We start from the raw sequence: 20,320 nt of genomic DNA, 5'->3' as shown, positions 1-20,320 counted from the left end.
TCAACATTCGTCCCCATTAACGTTGAAAGGGTTGGAGCAACAAGTAGCCTACTTTATTCACGCCTAACAGCCTATATCCATTTGGTCAACTTTATCCAGCCCTAAAAAAGCTAAATTTAACTTTTGTTTACTTGTAATTTACCGTGTAGCCTAACTTTAAACAGTGTGCATGCTTAACATAGCCTAAAGCATAGGCCTACTTGTGCTTCATTCATCCACACATCCAGCTCCTAACGTTTTGACAAGCATTTCTACCAATTGACCTTGTTCCTGCCCATCTCTAGCTTTGCTGTCTCCATCCTTTGTGTTTTTGTTGTTTGCAAAGAAATATATAGTATTTATTGGTAACCAGCAACAAGTGTTATTCGCTGCCCAGACAGCAAGGTGACATTGAAAATATATTGATTTTCCATCAAAACCATCAGAATGGTTGACATTGAAATCTCAACACTAAATAAATGTTGAATCACCATTGCAATACTGATGAAAACCTGACAAATGTAATGTTGATTACAGTGGCATTGGAACAATGTTGATCTATAGTTAGCGTGCAACGCCGCCCCCCGCCCCACCACCACACACACACACACTGCTACCGATGCACCGGCAGATTTTGGGTATAACTTCTGCACACACACACACACACAATATTTGTACCTATTTTATTTGTACTCTCCCATGCAAACAATTGAAAACTAGGTTCTCCATGATAAAATGTCAATAAAAGAAAATTTGAATCTTTATAATTGATTGGACATTGATTTTTGGTTTACCTGGTGATGACACAGATGTTGAAAAAACATTGATATAGGGTTGACCGGGAACCGGATTGTTGAAAAGCCATTGATTTATAGTTGACCGGGAAATATGATCGAAAAGTCATCGAATTGTAGTTGACCGGGAGACCATCGATGTGGTAGACCAGCGGTACTGCACCACACACATCTCATTTCTGAGTCCATATCAGGTAAGCATGCATTTTATCTCATATTTGCTCAATTGTAGGCTACTAAATTGAACATTCGTGTTTATTTACATGGTGCAATATTATGCAGGCATTCGTATGCCTATCAGAAGTAGGATACCATAATTAAAATGTACATAATGTCACTTAAGTAAACAGTTACATTTAGTAACGTTAGTTCTGCCAAAATTATACCGTGATAAGTTCACTAACGTTACAGACACAGAGCTTCATAAACCTACAGTGACTTAATTAAGTTAAGCAAGAATTGCTTTCTTCGTTTATTTTGTGGTCAGATGTTAGATGTAGGCTACATGGATGTTGCTGTCAAAGTTGTGGACAACGCTCCTGTAACGTTAACGCTGCTGCTAGATAACGGGAAACTAGATCAGAGGCATAGTTTGTCATCTGAACGCTGTGTATAGCTAAGCCTTACGATGTTTGCAGTCATTGTCAAGTTAGGTTAACTTTTCTGATAAAGTTAGCATTTATGCTAGTGGAATGTCAGATGATCGGATATTAAGTCGGTATAAAATGTTTAGCCTACATTGTCTAACACTTCCCAATATCATCACCACCATGTAATTGTCTGTCGGAAATAAAGTCCGTATTATACAGCCTCAACAAAATGCATTTCCCCCCAGAAATATAAAATGATTTAACTTACCTAACTATGAGATGGCAAGATGATCTAGCCTAACATCTATGCATAACAGTTGGAAAAACACGACTACTACTGTAGGCTACATTAGCCCATGTGGAATGCTACGGTCTGATATAATCGCATGTGTTACAATGACCACAGCGGGCCAGAATTAAACCGAAAACTTGACTTACTTGCACCTTACACAACGCAGAAGTCTGGATGTCCAGTTGAAAATGTTACGTCGTCGTAATCCAAAATGTTATTAACAATAACCGACTCCCATATTTACTTAGCATGTCCATTGGAGATCAAACCCATGCTTGTGCCTGGTTGTGTAGCCATAACGTTACTCATGTCACATGAGCTGATTGGGCTCTCGCGATCATATCAGAGGAAGTTGCATTGGTATTTATAAAAACAAAGTTGGCTAATTTAATATTCAGAGTTACCAACGTTGGTATTGGTGATTAATGTTAATACACAAAAGAAATACTTGAAATATGATTTATTTATTTTAAGATATATTTTCAATTACTAATATATGAAGCAACGTGCTCACACTTACTGACTTGGTGGTTTTAACTTAGGTGCTGAATCCCTCATATAGTGATAATGTATGAAGTTAGCACGGACAGCACTCACAGTTCTCTTTCAAACTTTGAATCGCCATTTGTTGGCGATTACAAGTTTGAAAGAGAACTGAGTGCGCTGTCCTTGCTTACTTCATACATTATCAAGATATATTTTCAACAATATTATTGTTATAGGTGGCCCCACATGACTCGATCACATACAGAAGAGTGGAACATGGCATGCTTTTATTATCTTAAAACTGTACAAACAAATTGGCAAAAAAGTACTAGTTCCATTCAGGCACTATAGCGTATGTGACAGAAAATTAGTAACATGATATAGTACCTTACTTAGATATAGTGAACGGAGTCCATTGTTTATGAATGAAAATGGTTTAGTCTTTAGAAAAATCTTTGCAAGCCCAGTTTAAAAGAACATGTCATTCTGCTTTGTGGGGAAAATAGAAATAGTGGATGATTCTGAATTAAATTGCTGTTTACTGACACTGTGATTTACTTTTTGTCATTTATTTTCAGATCATTAATCCACATCGTTTTTCAAGTAAGCAAGTCTGAGAATCTTAAAATCCCCGTTTCTGATTCTGCACACCACATGCACTCACAATGGCATCACGCTGGTCAAAGAGGCGCAAATGTAGGTCAATGCTTAAGGTCACAGAGTCAGAGATACTAGAGCAGTTTGAGGAGACCTTTAATAATACAAATATACAAGGCAACACTGACACAGCATCAGAACATGTAGAATGCACAAGGGAAGTAGTGGATCCAATTGTTTCAACCTCTACTCAGTCAGTAGTAGAGGAGCTACCAGTTATAGGGAACTATGAGCTCCCTATGAGCTATGAGCTCCCTATGAGTTTAGAGTTCAGTGAGACCCATGAGTCAATAGACACAACTCATATTGATTCAGATGATACTGAAACTCCAACTACAGAGTTTTTGATGACTGGTCTGAGATTTTGGGCCTCTACATTTTCAGTCTCTCTGGTGGCACTAACTGCACTTTTGAGCATTTTGCGCGTGTTTCATCCAGAATTGCCTAAAGATGCTAGGACAGTTTTGAGGACGCAAGGTCAAATAATAACTAGGAAGATGGAGGGTGGGGAATACTATCACTTTGGACTAACCAATGGGTTAATGTCGAGGCTTAAATCTTTGACTCTCCCTGCCAACTTGAACATACTTAAGTTGCAGTTCAATATAGATGGGTTACCACTATTCAGAAGCAGTAGGCTTCAGTTCTGGCCAATCCTTGCCATGGTAGATGTAGATTACACCAGATCTCCCTTCATTGTTGGCCTGTTCTGTGGGCTTAGCAAGCCTAAAACTGCATTGGAGTTCTTGGGCCCATTTATTGAGGACCTTAATGACATTCTGGAGAGGGGTATCATTTATAATGGGCAACAGCTAATGGCAAAAGTGTGCTCGTTCATTTGTGATGCCCCTGCACGAGCCTTTATTAAAAATACCAAGGGTCACAATGGCTACTCGGGCTGCGATAAATGCATTCAAGTGGGTGAATGGCAGGGGAAAATGACATTTCCTGAGGTCAATGCTAAATTAAGAGCTGACGCAGACTTCGCCTCCATGATCGATGAGGACCACCACCTGACTCAAACGCCGTCTCCCCTAGTTAGTGTAGTGAAAATGGTGACAATGTTCCCAATTGATTACATGCATGCATGTTGTCTTGGGGTAACCAGAAAAATTCTGTATATATGGATGCGGGGAAAATGTCTCGCAACTAGGTTGGGCAGTAAAACAATTGGGGAGATTTCTGTGAAGTTGAAGGCACTGACACCTTACACTCCAACTGAGTTCAGTCGCAAACCCAGAGAACTCGCAGAAATTGATAGGTGGAAAGCAACGGAGCTCCGGTATTTTATGCTATACGCTGGCCCTGTAGTGCTGAAAGATACGATTCCTTTGGAGATGTTTAACAACTTTATGTTGTTTTCTGTTGCTATGCATCTCCTTTTGTCTCCTGGGACATCAGCAAAAATGGTGGACTGTGCTCACGAATTGCTAATTTCATTTGTGAGTCACTTTGGGCAGCTATATGGCAGAAGTGAAATAACGTACAATGTCCACCAGCTGACACACCTGGCAGCAGAATATCGTCTCTATGGTCCCTTAGATAACATTGCTGCCTTTCCTTATGAGAACTATTTGGCCCAACTGAAACATTTACTGCGCAAACCTCATTTGCCTTTACAGCAAATAGTTAAAAGGCTTTCTGAAAGAGACCCTCAGACACCCCAAATCGACAAAGGCCACAAATTCATGCACCTCCATCATGATGGTCCATTGGTGCCTCATTTGGGACATGGGGATCAGTATAGAAAGGTTGTAACTAAACATTTCACCTTGTCATGTAGGTTTGGGGATAATTGCATCCAGATAGTTGAGGACATCGCTCTTGTTGACAACATAGTAAAAGTAGCTGAGGAAACATATGTGATCTTCCGGAAATTCACAAAGAAGGAATCTTATGTCCAATACCCCTTCGAATCAGCCAACATTGGCTGTTACAAAGTGTGGGACTTAAGCAGCGGTGTCGGTGTTGTAAAGCTCCAAATAATAAAAAACAAATATATACTTTTCCCCGATAAAAAAGAGTTCATAGCCATTCCCCTCATACATACAAAGTAAATAATTTTTCTAAAAATTCATAAAATTCATAAAAAGCGGTTCATAAAAAGCAGTTCATAAAAATCAAAAATCAGTTCATAAAAAGCAGTTCATAAAAAGCAGTTCATAAAAATCAAAAATCAGTTCATAAAAATCAGTTCATGTGTTAATAACCATCATCTTTACCATAAAAAAATAGCATGAAGCAGTGGTGCCTTGTAAGGTTCAACAGTGGTGGAACAGAAGTGGTGCCACACACATGGCTTCAGGGGGAGAAGGTGTTCTGGCCTCCATACCCTCCAAAGGAGTCTGGCAAGGTCCGTGCTGCCATCAGGAGGAGGGAGGAACCAAATGAAAATTGGCAGACTTATGAGCCTGTCAGGGTCCTCATAAGCCGAGGTGGGTATTTTTATGTATATTGACATTTTATCATAGCCCTTTGTATCAGTATCTCATAACAACTCTGTGTCTGCAGATACCTTTGAGGAAGCTGAGAGGTGCCTGGAGAGATATGTGAAGCAGCAATGTGACACCACCGATATCCAGTCAGAGGAGGAGTGCCAACAGCCTCTGAAAAGGAGAAAGAAGTAATAATTTCCAAATTCACAGTGCAAAGTTGTTGAATTGTATGTGCACATGGCAATCCTCAGAAATATATTTGTTTGCTGTAACATCGGAATAGTTGACATTTTGAATATTTCAGTAACTACAGATGAACAAATGTAAATACTGCAGTGTATTTATAGTTTGTCCACGTTCACTTCTAGACCAAACCCAATCTACCAAAATTTGGATGACTCTGAGGAAGATCAACCTCGGAGTAAATATCCCCGAGCTCCAAAAATTTTGTTCCCAGGTACAGTATAGTAGGTGTTACGGTTGTGTTCACTGTGTTGTCGGTTCTCCTCCCATTCTCTACCTCTGCTCAGGCGCACTGCATCTGAGGACCTTGATTAGCAGCACCTGACCAGCTGATTGAGTTAAAGGCTCCAGTATCCTGTTCCTGACGAGAGACCTTTGGTGTGGGGACTGCTGGCTGTCTTGCTGCTTCTCAGCCTGTGATTTTGTCTGATCTTGATTTGGACTTTGTCACGTATTAGTTTAGTGTCTTGATCTTAATAAATCCCACTGGTTGGGTGATTTTAAAGGTGTTATTATTAGGAATTTGGGTCAATAGTGGGTTTTTGTTTGCCCCTAAAGGGCTGTCTAAGGGTGGGGTGTAACATAGGCCACATTGTAGTTTGTGTAACAAAGTAAGCAGAGAAGCTAATTCAGCGTAATAACCTGTAACGTCTTTTATACCACCCCCACCCCCCACCCCCCACCCCTCTGTCATACACACCAACAGCCTCCGGCCCTCTGCAGTCTCCCTCTCCATCCTCCCAACTCCAACTCCAACCTCTAGCCCCAGTGGATTACCAGACGCTTACCACTCTGCAGTCTCCCTCTCCATCCTCCCAACTCCAACCTCTAGCCCCAGTGGATTACCAGACCACTTTTAGCAACCCAACCAGCTACCAGACTCTGCCCACCCCAGCCAGCTGCCAGTCTCCGCTGCCCTACCCCAACAGCCAACCCATTACCTTCTCTGCTGAAGATTTTCAGTTCCCCCTCCAGTCATTCGTGCCAGTGGCTTCTGCCGGTACTCCTCGGTGTGCACCCCATTTCTCTCCAGAAGGTATGTTTTAGAAAAGAGAGTTTCATGTTATTCCAAATACCTATACCCAGTCATATAGATACAAAAATGTTTCTTCCATATTTGTCACAGACTCAAGAGACTCCGCCAGGCAGCTTTTAAAAGGCAAGTGCAAAACTGTTGTGCCTTGGGATTATCATAGGATTCCATTTATATATGAACGGAATAGCCCTGTGCATTGAAATACCTAAAAATTACAGTGGTTTGCATTCTCTATCAGAAGATAGAGACAGTTAAAAACTAACTGTGCATTAAATATTGTGATTGGTCGCTGGGGTGAATCCCCTACCTATAGTATTTAACATCCCTTGTGTATATTTGAAATTAGATTGACCATTTGAAGAGTTTGGTTCCAAAACGCTATATCCACCATTTTCATTCATTTTCATAAATCATTTTACATTTTGTTTTGCAAGTAATTTCAGTAGAACTGTAATTGGGTATTATTTGATTTTTCGTTACTCAATCAAAACAACAAATCAGCAATTTGATTGATATTACCTTAACTACACAATTACAGAACGTGAGCTTTTAATGTTTTTTAAAATGGAGATATAGCGTTTTGGAACCAAACTCTTAATTTCTTTATTTTACGCTTGTTTACATTGCAAAATAAAGGAATGCTTGCACTCAACCCAAAACTATTTGTTATTCCTGTCAATAGATGTAACCTTGCAGAAACTGCTCACCACGGTCACAGAGTTGACTAAGGAGGTGAGGGACCTGCGGCAAGACTTCAGAGAGTTCCGCCAGTCCTGTAGGTGTGGCCAAAGTGCTGGGGTGGTGGGCTTGACTGAAGAGCCACTGCAACTGCCTCTACACTGTATGGAGGAGCTGGAGAACGCAGAGGTGATACTCCAGTCCCAGGAGGCTAGAAAGGCAATGGTAATTATTCAATGATTAAATAGTGGTCACATTATTTTTCTGATTGAACTTACCTCAGTGTTTCCCATACATTGACTTATTTGTGGCGGCCCACCATAATATCAACATTGACCACCACACAATGATTTTCCAGGTTGCACTAAATTGTGCTTACATCTGATTAGCATCATAACCACGCTGTGCTAATTTGTTAAAAACTGTTCTATTCAAGTTAATTCTGCAAAACCACCACAAATGGAATTCAATTCTCTGGGAAACACTGTACCTGACTGCACAATTTTGTTAAACTGTTTAACAAATCTGTTAAACTATCTGTTTAAGCTCATCCCAGACGAGGATACAAATCACCCTTTAATACATCCCATTCAAAAATGTCTGTTTTGGCACATCTTTATCAATCTCGGTTAAATTTAGACTTGACAATTGACAAACCTACATAGAGCAACATTACATCATCTTTGAAAAAGAGCCTTTTTAAATTGTTTACTTTTTAAACTGAATAGTTACTTTTTTTATTTTGATAGGTGGCCCGCTTCACAGTTATTGGGGGGACCACCCTGGAGATCAGGGTCCGGCGCATGCTGGCATACAGCATGACCAATGAGCTGGCCTCAGGCCTAAACTGGGCTGGCAAGAAGAACAAGGATGTGGCCAAACAGAAGCGGCCCTTTAAAGAAATGGCTCTCTGCAAATGCATGTTTGGTAAGTTATTCTCCTTAAGTATGAATGCAGTGCAGTAAAACAGTATGCCCTCAATTGAGTAAATAAACTCAAGCTTCACACTTCTGCCCCATCCTATTCAATTTACAACCAATTGGACTATGCAACAGGGAATTTCTTATTTATTTAGTTGATCATTTTTTTCATTTTGTCTTGTCTATTGGTGTAACGGGTACGCTGGCAATTACGCCGCTCATTTAGGCATCTCTTGTCTTGTGTGTCGTTACCACTCCGCACACCAGTGTCGCACTTTGCCGCTGCCGTCGTGTATATGTACTATTTAGCTCTATTTTGTCGGCGGCGCTCAATAAAATACATTGTTGCCAGTTAAAAACTTCGGCGCAGATGTGCGTGCCTAATGACCGCGCACTCACGTGGGCACCAGCATCCACAGTGGCACACTTGCCACGCACATCAGCGCAGACGTTTTTTAACTGGCAAACACTGGAAAATAATGGATTTTAAATAGCAGCGCCAAATAAATAGAACTGATTCGTAATCTAATTGTTGGCGGCAAGGTGCGACTGGTAGCACAACTCGACAAGTAGCCCAGTTTGACTGAACCGATGTGCGTTGGCCTTTAAACGAAAATGGGAATGAGTGAAGCCTGCTCCTAATTCGGCCAATTCGCTTTTCTGTAGTTCGTCTGAAGAAAGGGCTAACCTGAGGCCGAATCACATCTGGCAGGCGAATCTCTACCTCAGCTAGGCTATTTCTCTAAATTGGGTAACACTGGATAGACACACAACCTACAGAAGAAATTAAAATATTGTTCCTCTGGTGAGAACGGAGAAGCACTCCACACAAATTGGAGCCTTAAATCATAACTGGTAGCCTAACTTAGGCTACGTGTTTGTCAAATAATTTCATCCTAAACTAGGCCTATTTGACAGACTTTTCCAAAATTGATGTTAAAAACGGCTACATTCACATATTAAACGTTGCCTTTGTTCTGATAAGACTTACCAGTTAATGTTTCCAGATGCGAAGTTTGTTGTGGTGTCCCTTCTGCCACAAATTACCTCAGTGACTCTTCAGACCAGAGTGGAAAAATATCGGACCAGCATCATCCAGCACACACATGTGACAGTTAAATTTCGCGCCAATCAAAGAGTGATCACACCATGGATCACACACGTAACATGTGATTTAGAGAAGAGAGTGGCGCGTGGGCCTGTGGTGACGTCATTTGTCCAGCTGAAGGGCATGAGTGGAAAGCATGGGCGCGCTCAAATTAAATTAGGCTATTAGGAACAAAGTCCTTTTAGGCAGAAATACGCGTACATAATGCTTCACAACACCAATCTTGCAGCGGCGAGATCACAACACATGATTGGCACGATATCTTCACAGCACCACATTATTGGCTCAATGTATTCACAATACAGCACATGATTGGCTCAATGTAGGCTATTCACATGTCGACTTTTGCCGCGGAAGGGGTGTGATATGTGTGCCATATTGCGTTACAAACTAACACCATATGCATTTCTATTAGTACAAACTAACACCATGCATTTCTATTAGTTTCTATTCCAGAAAGTCTCTGGGATAGCTGTGCCACAGACACACACACACTTTTTTCTACATTTCTACATGGCCTAGGTTATCAAGTTTAGCCTATATCATTCACAGGCATAGTAATGTTAAACTGAAATGTACTTTTGCTTGTGTTCTATTTTAGATGCACTGACTCAACGACTGAGTACGGCAAATACTTATGAATTCGCACAAGCTGTGCAGAAGTGGCTGCGCTACGCCCCAGACCGAGCTGGAGGAGCTGGACGACCGACGCAGAGTTAGCGTTAAAAGAAAAAAACAGAAACAATACAATAAAAACTATTGTTTATTTTTAAAAAATGTGTGGGGTGTCATAATTGTGCTAGTCTAGGCTAAAGCCTTAAGATCTGCTATAGTTTCTCTGTTCTATATTTTGCTAGCCCATATCCTGGCTGTCGATAAAGCAGGATCAAAATAGCCTAATAATATTTGTAATATATTAATTTAGACCTTCAGATTAAACCTATACTGAAATAGCCTACCATTGAAGTTTCGTTGATATGCTGGGATTTCAACATTGTTTCAATATCCATTGTAATCGAAATACCATTGAAATCCTGTTGATCTCTAGGTATGATTTCAACGTTGCTTCAATGATAATAGAGGGTGCAACATGATGAAGAATCAACATCGGAGTTCGACGTTGATTCAATGACTTTATCGTTGACAGCAGGATGTTGATTTAACATCGTTTCAATTACTATTTGCTATCTGGGTGTCATTCTCTCTCCTGCCAACAAAAACGTTCCAAGTAGTGCGTAATTCTGCACTCTGAGTTCGCATTCAAGCAAGCAAAACGATGATTTGAATAGGCTACATCTGTTTCTCTGGAAGGGCAAGGGGTAACAACAGGACAACACAGAGACAGGCCAGAATGCAGGACTAATGTTATGAGAGTATTACACTAATATGGGATATTCTACGGAAAAATATATTAAAACGGCAAGACAGCGGGGAAACGTTAAAATGATAAACCCGGAAAAAAGTTGGCATGTTAGGTATTTTTCGGTCCCTGTGATTATTTGTGAAATTGTGCAAACGGCCTTTTCAAGTCATTTGAGAAGGACGGAGTGTAGCAAGCTCCCAAATTGACGCTCGTCTGAGAAATTGAGTTTTGGATATTGTTCAGCTTCGGCAGCTTTACAATGACTGAGGAAGCCTAGAGACGAGTCCATAGCAACAAGTTCATGTGTTGAATTAGTTATTACCCAGTGTGCTTTGTTGAATGGTCTCAATGCTTTATTGTTTTATTTCATGTGAATACATACAGGGGTAACTTTTCAAGTAGGCTAATGCAGTTGCAGGAAGTGTGTATTTAGTTTCCATGCTTATTGTGTTTCCACAACAATGTTAGTGAGTAAATCTACTGAAATGGCCACCATCTTGGTGAAGTGTGATGTGTAAGTTTAGAAAGCAGAGGTTGGTTTTAGGTCGGTAGCATATATTGATGTGTTTTTATAGCGCGTAAGAGCGTCGGCGGAAGACATCGACAATTGGCTGGGGAGGGTCATGTCATTTTTGAAAATGCTGCTGGAGGGTCGTTGAAAATTATATAGCAGGCAGGGGAGGGTCATGCAACTTTTGATCGAAGCACTTAAAATCCCTCCGGTGATCCCGTTTATAAATAACGAACGGTCCCTAACTGGTCACGTACTGTATTAGCCTAATGGAATGATATCCAATCAACGCTTGCTTAGCCTAGTCTGGCACCTTTTCGTCACTGCGGAGGTCTATTGACACATAGCTAGCCTAGTGGTTAACAGAAATGGGTCGTTAAGTGTTTTCGAATTTATGGCTGGATTTGAAGTTAAATGAAATTAAAAATTAGAGTCTTTGCCATACTGTGCAGTTTATTTTTTGTTCTAACCAAGTGCGCTAGGTCAAATGTATGCACTTTTGTGAGTGTTGTGATACAGCTTGTTCAGAAGTTAAAATGAGATAACATAAAGATATGTTCAGTCATGTTCTACATACATTCATCCATCCATTCATGTTTTTTTATAGATAGTTTGGTAACACTTTACTTGACGGGTGAGTTCTTCATTCATAGCAGCTGTCATAAACTTCACATAAAGCATTCATGGCTGTTTCATGAGACATGACTCAACATTCATACCAAACCTTTCATGAATGTGGAAGACAGAACGACGACAACTCGTCAAAATAAAAGTCCATCAATCACAAAGCAGCATTGCCGTTTTTGTTCCAAACCTCTTACCTGACCATGTCACATCTAAAGTGACATTCAATGTAGACTTCATAAGATATTCATGAAATATTTACAAAAACGGCAATGCTGCTTTGCGATTGATGGACTTTTATTTTGACAATTTTTCGTTTTCAAGGTTTGGTATGAATGTTGAGTCATGTCTCATGAAACAGTCATGAATGCTTTATGTGCAGTTTATGACAGCTGCTATGAATGTGTTATGAACTCACCCGTCAAGTAAAGTGTTACCGATAGTTTTTGTGACACTTGTTTGATGTGAAATTCATGTACTTGTGATTTTCATGTTTTGAAACATTTTCATCAGTAAAAGCATAATTTACTGTGAATAATGCATTTGTTCATTGAATTATAGCCTATAAAAATTAACATTTCTAATAAACACAGTTGGTACAATCTCAACCACTGAAGTAGGCAGTAGGCACACAAGTATACAAGTACATAAAGTTAAGGTCTTGAGAAAAAAAATTCCAGTTTTAAAAAAGTCTGGAAAAAGTCTGGAATTTTAATTTGGAAAAAGAGCAAGCACCCTGATAAACATAAACAAAAACATAGAAAACATAATTTGGAGGGTGCTTGTAGCCGATAGGGCACTTACAGAATAGCCTAAAAATCTACAGGGCTACATGTATAGGGCTAGCCTACATGATTAAGTGTCCTGACCGAAAAGTAGGCCTAGATGCTGGTGGTCCTGTTATATGATATTTGAGTAGGCCTAACAATTATTTATTGTTTGGACAAACCAATAATTTGAAGAGAGTTAGCTTACTTTTGCAGGCTATAGTGTGGTGATGCTTTAACGGTTTGTTTCTTCTGAGAAATGCACTGACTGATTTGAAGCCAATCTGGCTTGATAGCCTATTAGTTTTAGGCTAAACACATGTTGTCACTTTGAATGAATGGAATCAATTCTCATGTAATCATTCACAAGTATAAAAATAAATAAGTAAAGGTTTGAATGGACACATCATTCAGCAGACATAATATTTCACTGAAACTAAGGCGTTTGTATAATTGACATGATGATAGCTGGTTTAAGCCATTTGGATGCGAAGAATGAATAGATAAGTCAATGTTTTCTGTAGGAAAGACTAAACAGCAGGTGCCGGTTTTTCTTCATAAATGTGTCTGTTTCGACAAACCTGGGTAAGTTAACACAGAGTAAGTGGTAAGCCTCCTAATAGAAGAGCTGTATGGCTTCATTCTCCTAACAAAACAATGCCATAGGGCTCTTGTTGTAGGAGGTTTACCTCTTACTCTGAGTTAACTTACCCAGGATTGTCACTAAAACACGTACTTGGAATACCCCCCAGGTGATATTACGATTTTTGCCGCCACCAACACCACGTGACCCAATTACTGTGAGTAACCACACAGGTGCACAACACAGATGTCATCTGACCCCAACAACACCATTTGTGCACATCAAAACGGCAAAGTACAGCTCTTTTAAAGATTCTGAGAATGCCTTTGCACCTTCCTGCAAAAGGATATAAGCATGATGATGTGGAGGTTGTACAAAACATTTTGATTCTGAGAATTCAGAAAAGTTCATGAATGTTCTGAAACTGAAACTGAAATTGTTATGATGAATGGAACATACCCTATTATTTGGGGCAGCCATGGCCTACTGGTTAGGGCTTCGGGGTTGTAACCGAAGGGTTGCCGGTTCGATCCCCGACCCAGTAGGAAAAATGTGGGCGGGGGAAGTGGTTGAACACCACCCTCCCATGCCCACATCCACGGCTGAAGTGCCCTTGAGCAAGGCACCTAACCTCTCACTGCTCCCCGAGCGCCGCTGTAGCAGGCAGCTCACTGCTCCGGGATAGTGTGTGCTCCACCTCACTGTGTGTTCACTGTGTGCTGTGTGTGTTTCACTAATTCACGGATTGGGATAAATGCAGAGACCAAAGAGTATACTGTATATACTTATACAATAAATATGTAGCCTTGAGTTAGTTACTAACTTAATCTATGGACCACACTTCATGACGTATAGCCTCATTTATATACAGTAGCTGACACATATTTACATAGCTGTGATAACTGTAATCTACTTTTTTCCAGATTCCTTATGTCATAATGGAAAAGTATCATTATTAGAGTGCATGAAAATGCAATCTACTGTTATCCGATTTCTTCTTCTTATTACAGTGCATGAAAATGCACTGTACTGTTCTTCCTAGGCTTCTTATTCTTCTTCTTCTAACGCAATTAATGCAGCTTCAACCGCTTAACGTAGAAACTTCATTCAAACTATGTTACGTAGGTCTTACTTAGGACATGGGTGCTTTGTATTTTTCAGCTTTGTAACTTTTATACTTTTTAAACTATTAATTAAAAACTGTTCAAAATTTCCCCATAGACTTAACATGGGCTGATGACATCACAATAGAGCCGTTAAGCAATTAGAATCCTATGGCAGGTGTTCGGGCCAGCTGCATCAACTGCCAGTCTCAGGCTTTAAGCATACAAACTGGCCCTATTAAGACTACACATCCTGTTCAACTGCTTCCTCTGCCAAAAATTGTTTCAAAATAAAAGTCCTCACTACAATATTTCACTGTTAAACAATTTAACCCTTTAAACTACTGAACTTTTATCTGTTCAGCCATTGTAACTGTTACTTGTCATTAACTATGACTCCTACCCACTGTAGCTAGTTAGCTAAGATAGCTAAGTAACTTGGTTAGCATAGTTAGCATGCTAGCATGTTAGCATAATAGTTAGCATGCTAGTTAGCATTTTTAGCAAAACTGTTAAAAACGATTAGCTAAGTTAGCTAAGTCACATGGTTAGCATAGTTAGCATGCTAACATGTTAGCATGCTAGTTAGCATTTTTTGCAAAACTGCTAAAAATGATTAGCTAAGTTAGCTAAGTCACATGGTTAGCATAGTTAGCATGCTAACATGTTAGCATGCTAGTTAGCATTTTTTGCAAAACTGCTAAAAATGATTAGCTAAGTTAGCTAAGTCATATGGTTAGCATAGTTAGCATGCTAGCATGTTAGCATGCTAGTTAGCATTTTTTAGCAAAACTGCTAAAAATGATTAGCTAAGTTAGCTAAGTCACATGGTTAGCATGTTAGCATGCTAGCATGTTAGCATGCTAGTTAGCATTACTGTTAAAAATGATAAGCGAAGTTAGCTAAGTCACATGGTTAACATAATTAGCATGTTAGCATGTTAATTAGCATAGTTATCATAACTAATAAAAATTATTAGCTAGGTTAGCTAAGTCATATGGTTAGCATAGTTAACATTTTAATATTGTTAGCATGCTAGTTAGCATAGTTACTTGGTTACCATTATTATCTTTAACATAGTTAGCATAACTACTAGCAAACATTGGAGCCATTCCAACTGTTAGTTATCGTCAACTATCTGCCTAAATAATTTAACCATTTCAATTATCAACCTATTTAACTGTTCAGTCATTCCAACTATAGTAAACCTTATCTACCAAGCAAATAATTTAACCATATGAACTCATCATATTTTTGCATTTTCATGCACTGTATTTCCTTCAGGAAATGCTTTTCTAGTTCTTCTTCTAACGCTTTTTCTGCGTTTAATGCGGCTTCAACCGTTTAATGTAGAAACTTCATTCAAACTGTGTTACGTAGGTCTTACTTAGGACAGGTGGGGAATGTATTTTTCATATTTGTAACTTTTATACTTTTTGAACTATTAATTAAAAACTATTAAAATTTTCCCCATAGACTTAACACTGGCGATTATGGCATCACAATAGGGCTCTTAGAATCCTATGCCAAGTGTTCCGGCCAGAGCCATATGGTTCCGGCCACCTCCAGCAACTGTCTGTCTCAGGCTTTAAGCATACAATCTGGCTCTCTTAAGACTACAGATCTACAGAAAGTCTCCACTACAATAATTCCCTATTAAATAATTTAACCATTTAAACTATCCAACTATTTAACTGTTCAACTATTCCAACTGTCAGTTATCATCAACTATGCCTCTAGCCTACTATATTAAACCACCACCTACCTAGCAACCAATTTAGCAACCATTGAAATTAAGCATCTATGTCAGTTTCCATAGCAACCAAGATGATTATACAAGCAAACCACTGTAGTAACTCCTTTATTTCTGATAGTAGCCACCATGGACACCCTAGCAACAACCTAGCAACGACTTCAAGTACCCTAGCAACAGCCTAGCAACCACATTCCATTAAAACCTAGCAACCAACATCATTAACCTAGCAACCAGCATAGCAACCACCATAACTACTCTAGCAACAGTCAGTTGTCATCAACTTTGACTCCCGTCAACTGTTTCCTCTGCCCAAAGCTGTTTCAAAATAAAAGTCCTCACTACAATAATTCCCTATGAAATATTTGAACCATTTAAACTATCCAACTATTTAACTGTTCAGCCAATCCAACTGTCATCATCAGCTATGACTCCCGCCAATTGTGTCCTCTGCCCACAACTGTTTGGCAGCCTGGGCTTTTCAGTCAACTAGTGTGATCTACTCCCAATCTACATTCAACTTTTAAACTGTCTACTTTTAAACTATCAACTTTTATTAAGCTGTGCAACCACCATGTCTGTCCTAGCGTCATTTTCATGCACGTGTAATTCCCTGGAATTACATTCTCTAGTTATTGTTGTGGGTTTCATTAGTAGTAGTAGGTCGGGTAAAAGCACTGATAGTAATACAGACTGGTTTGTGATGTTATTTGTCTCTCAGGTGTACTGATGCCGAAGATGAGTTGTATTTAAGGTGCACCTATGACATGGCCTGCACCAATCAGTCGGCTGTGGACTTCATCAAGAAAGCCTGGAAGCACTTGGTGAAATATCTGAAACACCAGGAGCTCATTGCCGAGAATCTTGAAGAGTTAGGAGTGTTCAATTTTGATGATGTCACAGCGGTGACATCAGAAAAGAATCCTTTAACCCAAACCAGAAATCTTTTAGACTCTGTAAACAAAAAAGGGGGAGGAGGCAAGCTATGTGTTCCTCAGGATTCTGGATGGTGAAAAAAACAGGACTTTACCAAAGGATGTCAGGCCTGACTTGCACTATTGGATCAGCTGTTTCCCCTTCAGAGAGGAGTCAGATTTGCAGCCCACTGGTGAGAGAAGCACATTACATAATGATATGACATTCCATGTGTTCTTATTGTTCATATCAATATCATGAAGTACTTCTTGTGTGTTTTTTAATACAATCATAAAAAGATGGTGAGCGCATATTTCTCCCACTGCAATTAAATATAAATTTTAGTAAAACATATTGAATGACAATAAAAGTATCTGGCTGTTGGTGGCTACCGCAAAGCATCGATTTGATTTATTTACATGCAGAAACATATTGTGATGGCAGCAGACTCCATGACATTGACAACCTCAAATATAGTGAAAATCATTCTATGCTACATTTATAAGTATCCCTATTAAAAAGAGTAATGATTTTGATGAATAAAAGAAATAAAAATAATTTTGATTATTTACATTAAAAAGACACTGAAATGAATTGTATGCATACTTATATTATTCGCATATACTGTAGTGTAGCCTACAGTTCATACTTGTATCATGTGGTTCTATAATTGGGTTAATAGGTCATTTTCTTTGCATTTCCCTTTTGTGTTCAGGCCCCAGATCATGCCAGCTATACCAGGCACAGCTCAAAACCAAAGCCTTGAAAATCCTCCACACTCACACAGAGCAAATCAATTTTGTATTTGGTAGAAATGCAGTGCAATGCTTTTCTTACACTCCTTTGGTACTAGACAGAGCAGGGCAGGGATATGCAGAGCCAACTAAAATTAAACAGAAAACCAAGAAATACAAGAAATCTCGGACTAAAAAGCTGAGTGCCTACATTCCAAAGAGCAAGCCTCAGTTATCTCCTGATTACCTCCTTGAATGTAATGAGCAAAGCATTCTGCTTGTGGGTAAACCTGGAATTGGGAAAACAACAGTTGCTTTGGAAATGATTAACCTTTGGGTAAAAAAGGAGAATTGCAAACTAAACTACTTGTTCTACTTTGATGAAACGACACTATGTGGGATGTCATCACCAGTGGATTTGGAATCATTGCTCTTTGGGGTATATGCTGAACCAAGTTTAAACAGAGACGAGGTTCTTGAGGATATTAAGAAGAACTCTGAACATGTCACAATCATTGTTGATAATATCAATAGTGTGCAGAGGAACTCAGTTTTAAGAAAGATATTTGACAAAGACCTTCTTCCTGAGGCCAAGGTTGTGGTAACCTGCAGACTAGATTATGAAGAGTTCCTGTCAATCGAGACATGTTTCAGAGTGTGTGTTGAGGGGTTCAGTGAAGAATCGATCCAGACGTACATGTCCCACATGCTAAAGGATAAACCTGATGCTCTGAGCTACATCCTCGGGAATCCTGAGCTGTTCAGCCTCTGCTATGTTCCTGTGAACGCACTCATGGTTGCTGCCTGTATGCTGTTTCCAATGACAGTAACTCCTAATCTTTTTACAACAACTGAGGTCTACCTCAACATCTTCCGTCAAATAATGAAAAAATGTGACTCAGACCTGACATTAAGACAACTAGACAAATTCATTCAATGCAACATGGAGAAGATACAAGATTTGTCTAAAGATGCATTCCTTGCAATAAACCAGAGGTCTATAGTCCTGGAGGGTTGTGATGATACCAACATTGAGCATAATTTTCTGCATCTGCTTACCATGAGAGATGGCCCCACTTCTGTGAAAACATATAGTACATTTCTCCACAACACTCTGCAGGAGTTCTTTGCTGCAATATGGTTGCTCTCTAATCCAGGAGATATTGATGGATTCTTCCACCAATGCAAAACTGATGAAGGAAAACACATGAGGCATGTGATTCCTTTTCTATGTGGTCTGCTATCTGAGAGAAATCTCTCATTAGTCAGTTGTATATGTCCAAAGGAGCGTATTAAAGTGACATCTACCGGATTTATTGAGAAAGTTTTATCCCTTCATATAAACGCGGACCAGGACTTTGAGGATGGCTATGAAGAGCTTCTCTTCCTCTGCCAGTGCCTGTTTGAACTACAGTCCCCTCAGGCATGCTCAGTTTTTCTCAGCAGGGTGAACTACAATTTGGACTTGGCAGATGGACATCTGCATCCACATCAGTGTTGCACATTGTCTTACGTAATCAAACAGGCTACAAGCATGAAGGTTGTTCTTGATCTGGAGAACTGCAGAATATCTAAGCAAGGACTAAACTTCATCTTTGACTGTAATGAATATGTCAGGTATAACATTCAAATCACCTTTCAATAGCATTTTTCCATTTATAAATGATATCAAACTTAAGAATTATAGTCATGGGAGTTTCTTACTTTCATACTCAGTCTCATGTCTCTGACTTTTGCCCTTGCAGAATTGATTCCAGCCTTTTACGTCAAATATGGACAGCCACACTGAGTTGTGAAAACCCGGGAGTTTTCCCTGATTTGCTGAAACTTTCTGGACCTGAGATGCACCTGCCAACTTGGAATCCATCTGTGTTTGAGAGAGCAGGAGAAATGATACGGCAGCACCCACAGCAGATGAGCCTGGTCCTGCACTGCCATCAGGAAGCACAGTCCCTGAGTAAGGACCTCTGCAGTGTCATTCTCAGTGGTCTGCCTCACATCACCTCTCTCAGGTAAGTTACAGACAGATGGAATGAGGATTTGATTTCAGTGTCTGCCCTGTGTTTCATGACATAATTCAGGGTTCCCACGGGTCATGGAATTTCTGGAATATCATGGAATTTTGGAAAAGTCTATTCCAGACGTGGAAAGTCAGGGGATTGTATCATGTTTGGGGCAAAGTCATGGAATATCAGGAAATGTTGTAGTAGTTTAAAATTGACTTGCCAAAATACATTAATACATATTTCCATGCAGAACTGGTGTATATCTGATTATTAGCTTTACTGCTTGCTTGAGTAGCCAAACTTTGTTTATTCAATGCCCATTTATTCATCCGTTGCTCTAAAAAAGTAAAAGATTATTGAACGCTACGCGGCTGCTCTGAAGTTTTTTGCCAGGGAAAAAAAGTCATGGAATTTTACATTTGACCTAGAGTGGGAACCCTGATAATTCCATTTCAGTTTGTTTTACTAGCCTACTTACTAGCCTACTACTACTAATAATAATGATAAACCTGAGTTGAATTTCACATTCTGTATTTTTTGTATGGTAGCAACCAGTTTAACCACTGTATCTTTTACATTTAACATTAATGTGATGTTAATTTCCTCTTTTTTATTGTATGGATGCCATTAGTTTGCATTCTCACACACAGTCCCAATTGCACAAAAAGTGCATGTGTGTGTGTGTGTGTGTGTGTGTGTGTGTGTGTGTGTGTGTGTGTGTGTGTGTGTGTGTGTGTGTGTGT

General features: G+C 39.5%; 2 protein-coding genes and 2 long non-coding RNA genes across 4 annotated transcripts in view; 2 read left to right on the top strand and 2 right to left on the bottom strand.

Moving 5' to 3' along the window:
- The first annotated feature begins 2,326 nt into the window (after nt 1-2,326).
- Nucleotides 2,327-6,993, top strand: LOC143127231 (uncharacterized). Its single transcript, XM_076288580.1, has 6 exons — nt 2,327-2,744; nt 5,034-5,233; nt 5,310-5,421; nt 5,602-5,690; nt 6,183-6,512; nt 6,603-6,993. The coding sequence occupies exons 2-6, from the start codon at nt 5,035-5,037 to the stop codon at nt 6,710-6,712; spliced, it is 840 nt and encodes a 279-aa protein (XP_076144695.1). The 5' UTR covers nt 2,327-2,744; nt 5,034; the 3' UTR covers nt 6,713-6,993.
- On the bottom strand, nt 2,878-5,403 carry LOC143127232 (uncharacterized). Its single transcript, XR_012987552.1, has 2 exons — nt 5,314-5,403; nt 2,878-5,158 (listed from the first exon to the last, which is right to left on the bottom strand). It is a non-coding gene; the product is annotated as an uncharacterized LOC143127232 (long non-coding RNA).
- Nucleotides 6,418-9,827, bottom strand: LOC143127233 (uncharacterized). The gene is made up of 3 exons (XR_012987554.1): nt 9,102-9,827; nt 7,220-7,401; nt 6,418-6,503 (listed from the first exon to the last, which is right to left on the bottom strand). It is a non-coding gene; the product is annotated as an uncharacterized LOC143127233 (long non-coding RNA).
- Nucleotides 9,828-13,127: 3,300 nt separating this feature from the next.
- LOC143127879 (uncharacterized) overlaps nt 13,128-20,320 on the top strand; it is a 9,561-nt gene continuing 2,368 nt past the window's right edge. The window contains exons 1-4 of the mRNA XM_076289592.1: nt 13,128-13,283; nt 16,644-17,030; nt 17,553-19,188; nt 19,317-19,583. Of these exons, the coding sequence (XP_076145707.1) occupies nt 17,894-19,188; nt 19,317-19,583 (1,562 nt within the window). The 5' untranslated portion in view covers nt 13,128-13,283; nt 16,644-17,030; nt 17,553-17,893. The remainder of the gene's footprint in view (nt 13,284-16,643; nt 17,031-17,552; nt 19,189-19,316; nt 19,584-20,320) is intronic.

The sequence above is a fragment of the Alosa pseudoharengus genome, unplaced genomic scaffold, assembly GCF_046254945.1.
Source record: "Alosa pseudoharengus isolate Yale_2024_CS ecotype anadromous, Long Island Sound unplaced genomic scaffold, YU_APseudo_1.1 YU_APseudo_1.1_scf_17, whole genome shotgun sequence".
Classification (NCBI taxonomy): Eukaryota; Metazoa; Chordata; class Actinopteri; order Clupeiformes; family Clupeidae; genus Alosa; species Alosa pseudoharengus.
Note: the sequence above shows the minus strand (reverse complement) of the source record. Positions and strands in the feature narration are given on the sequence as shown.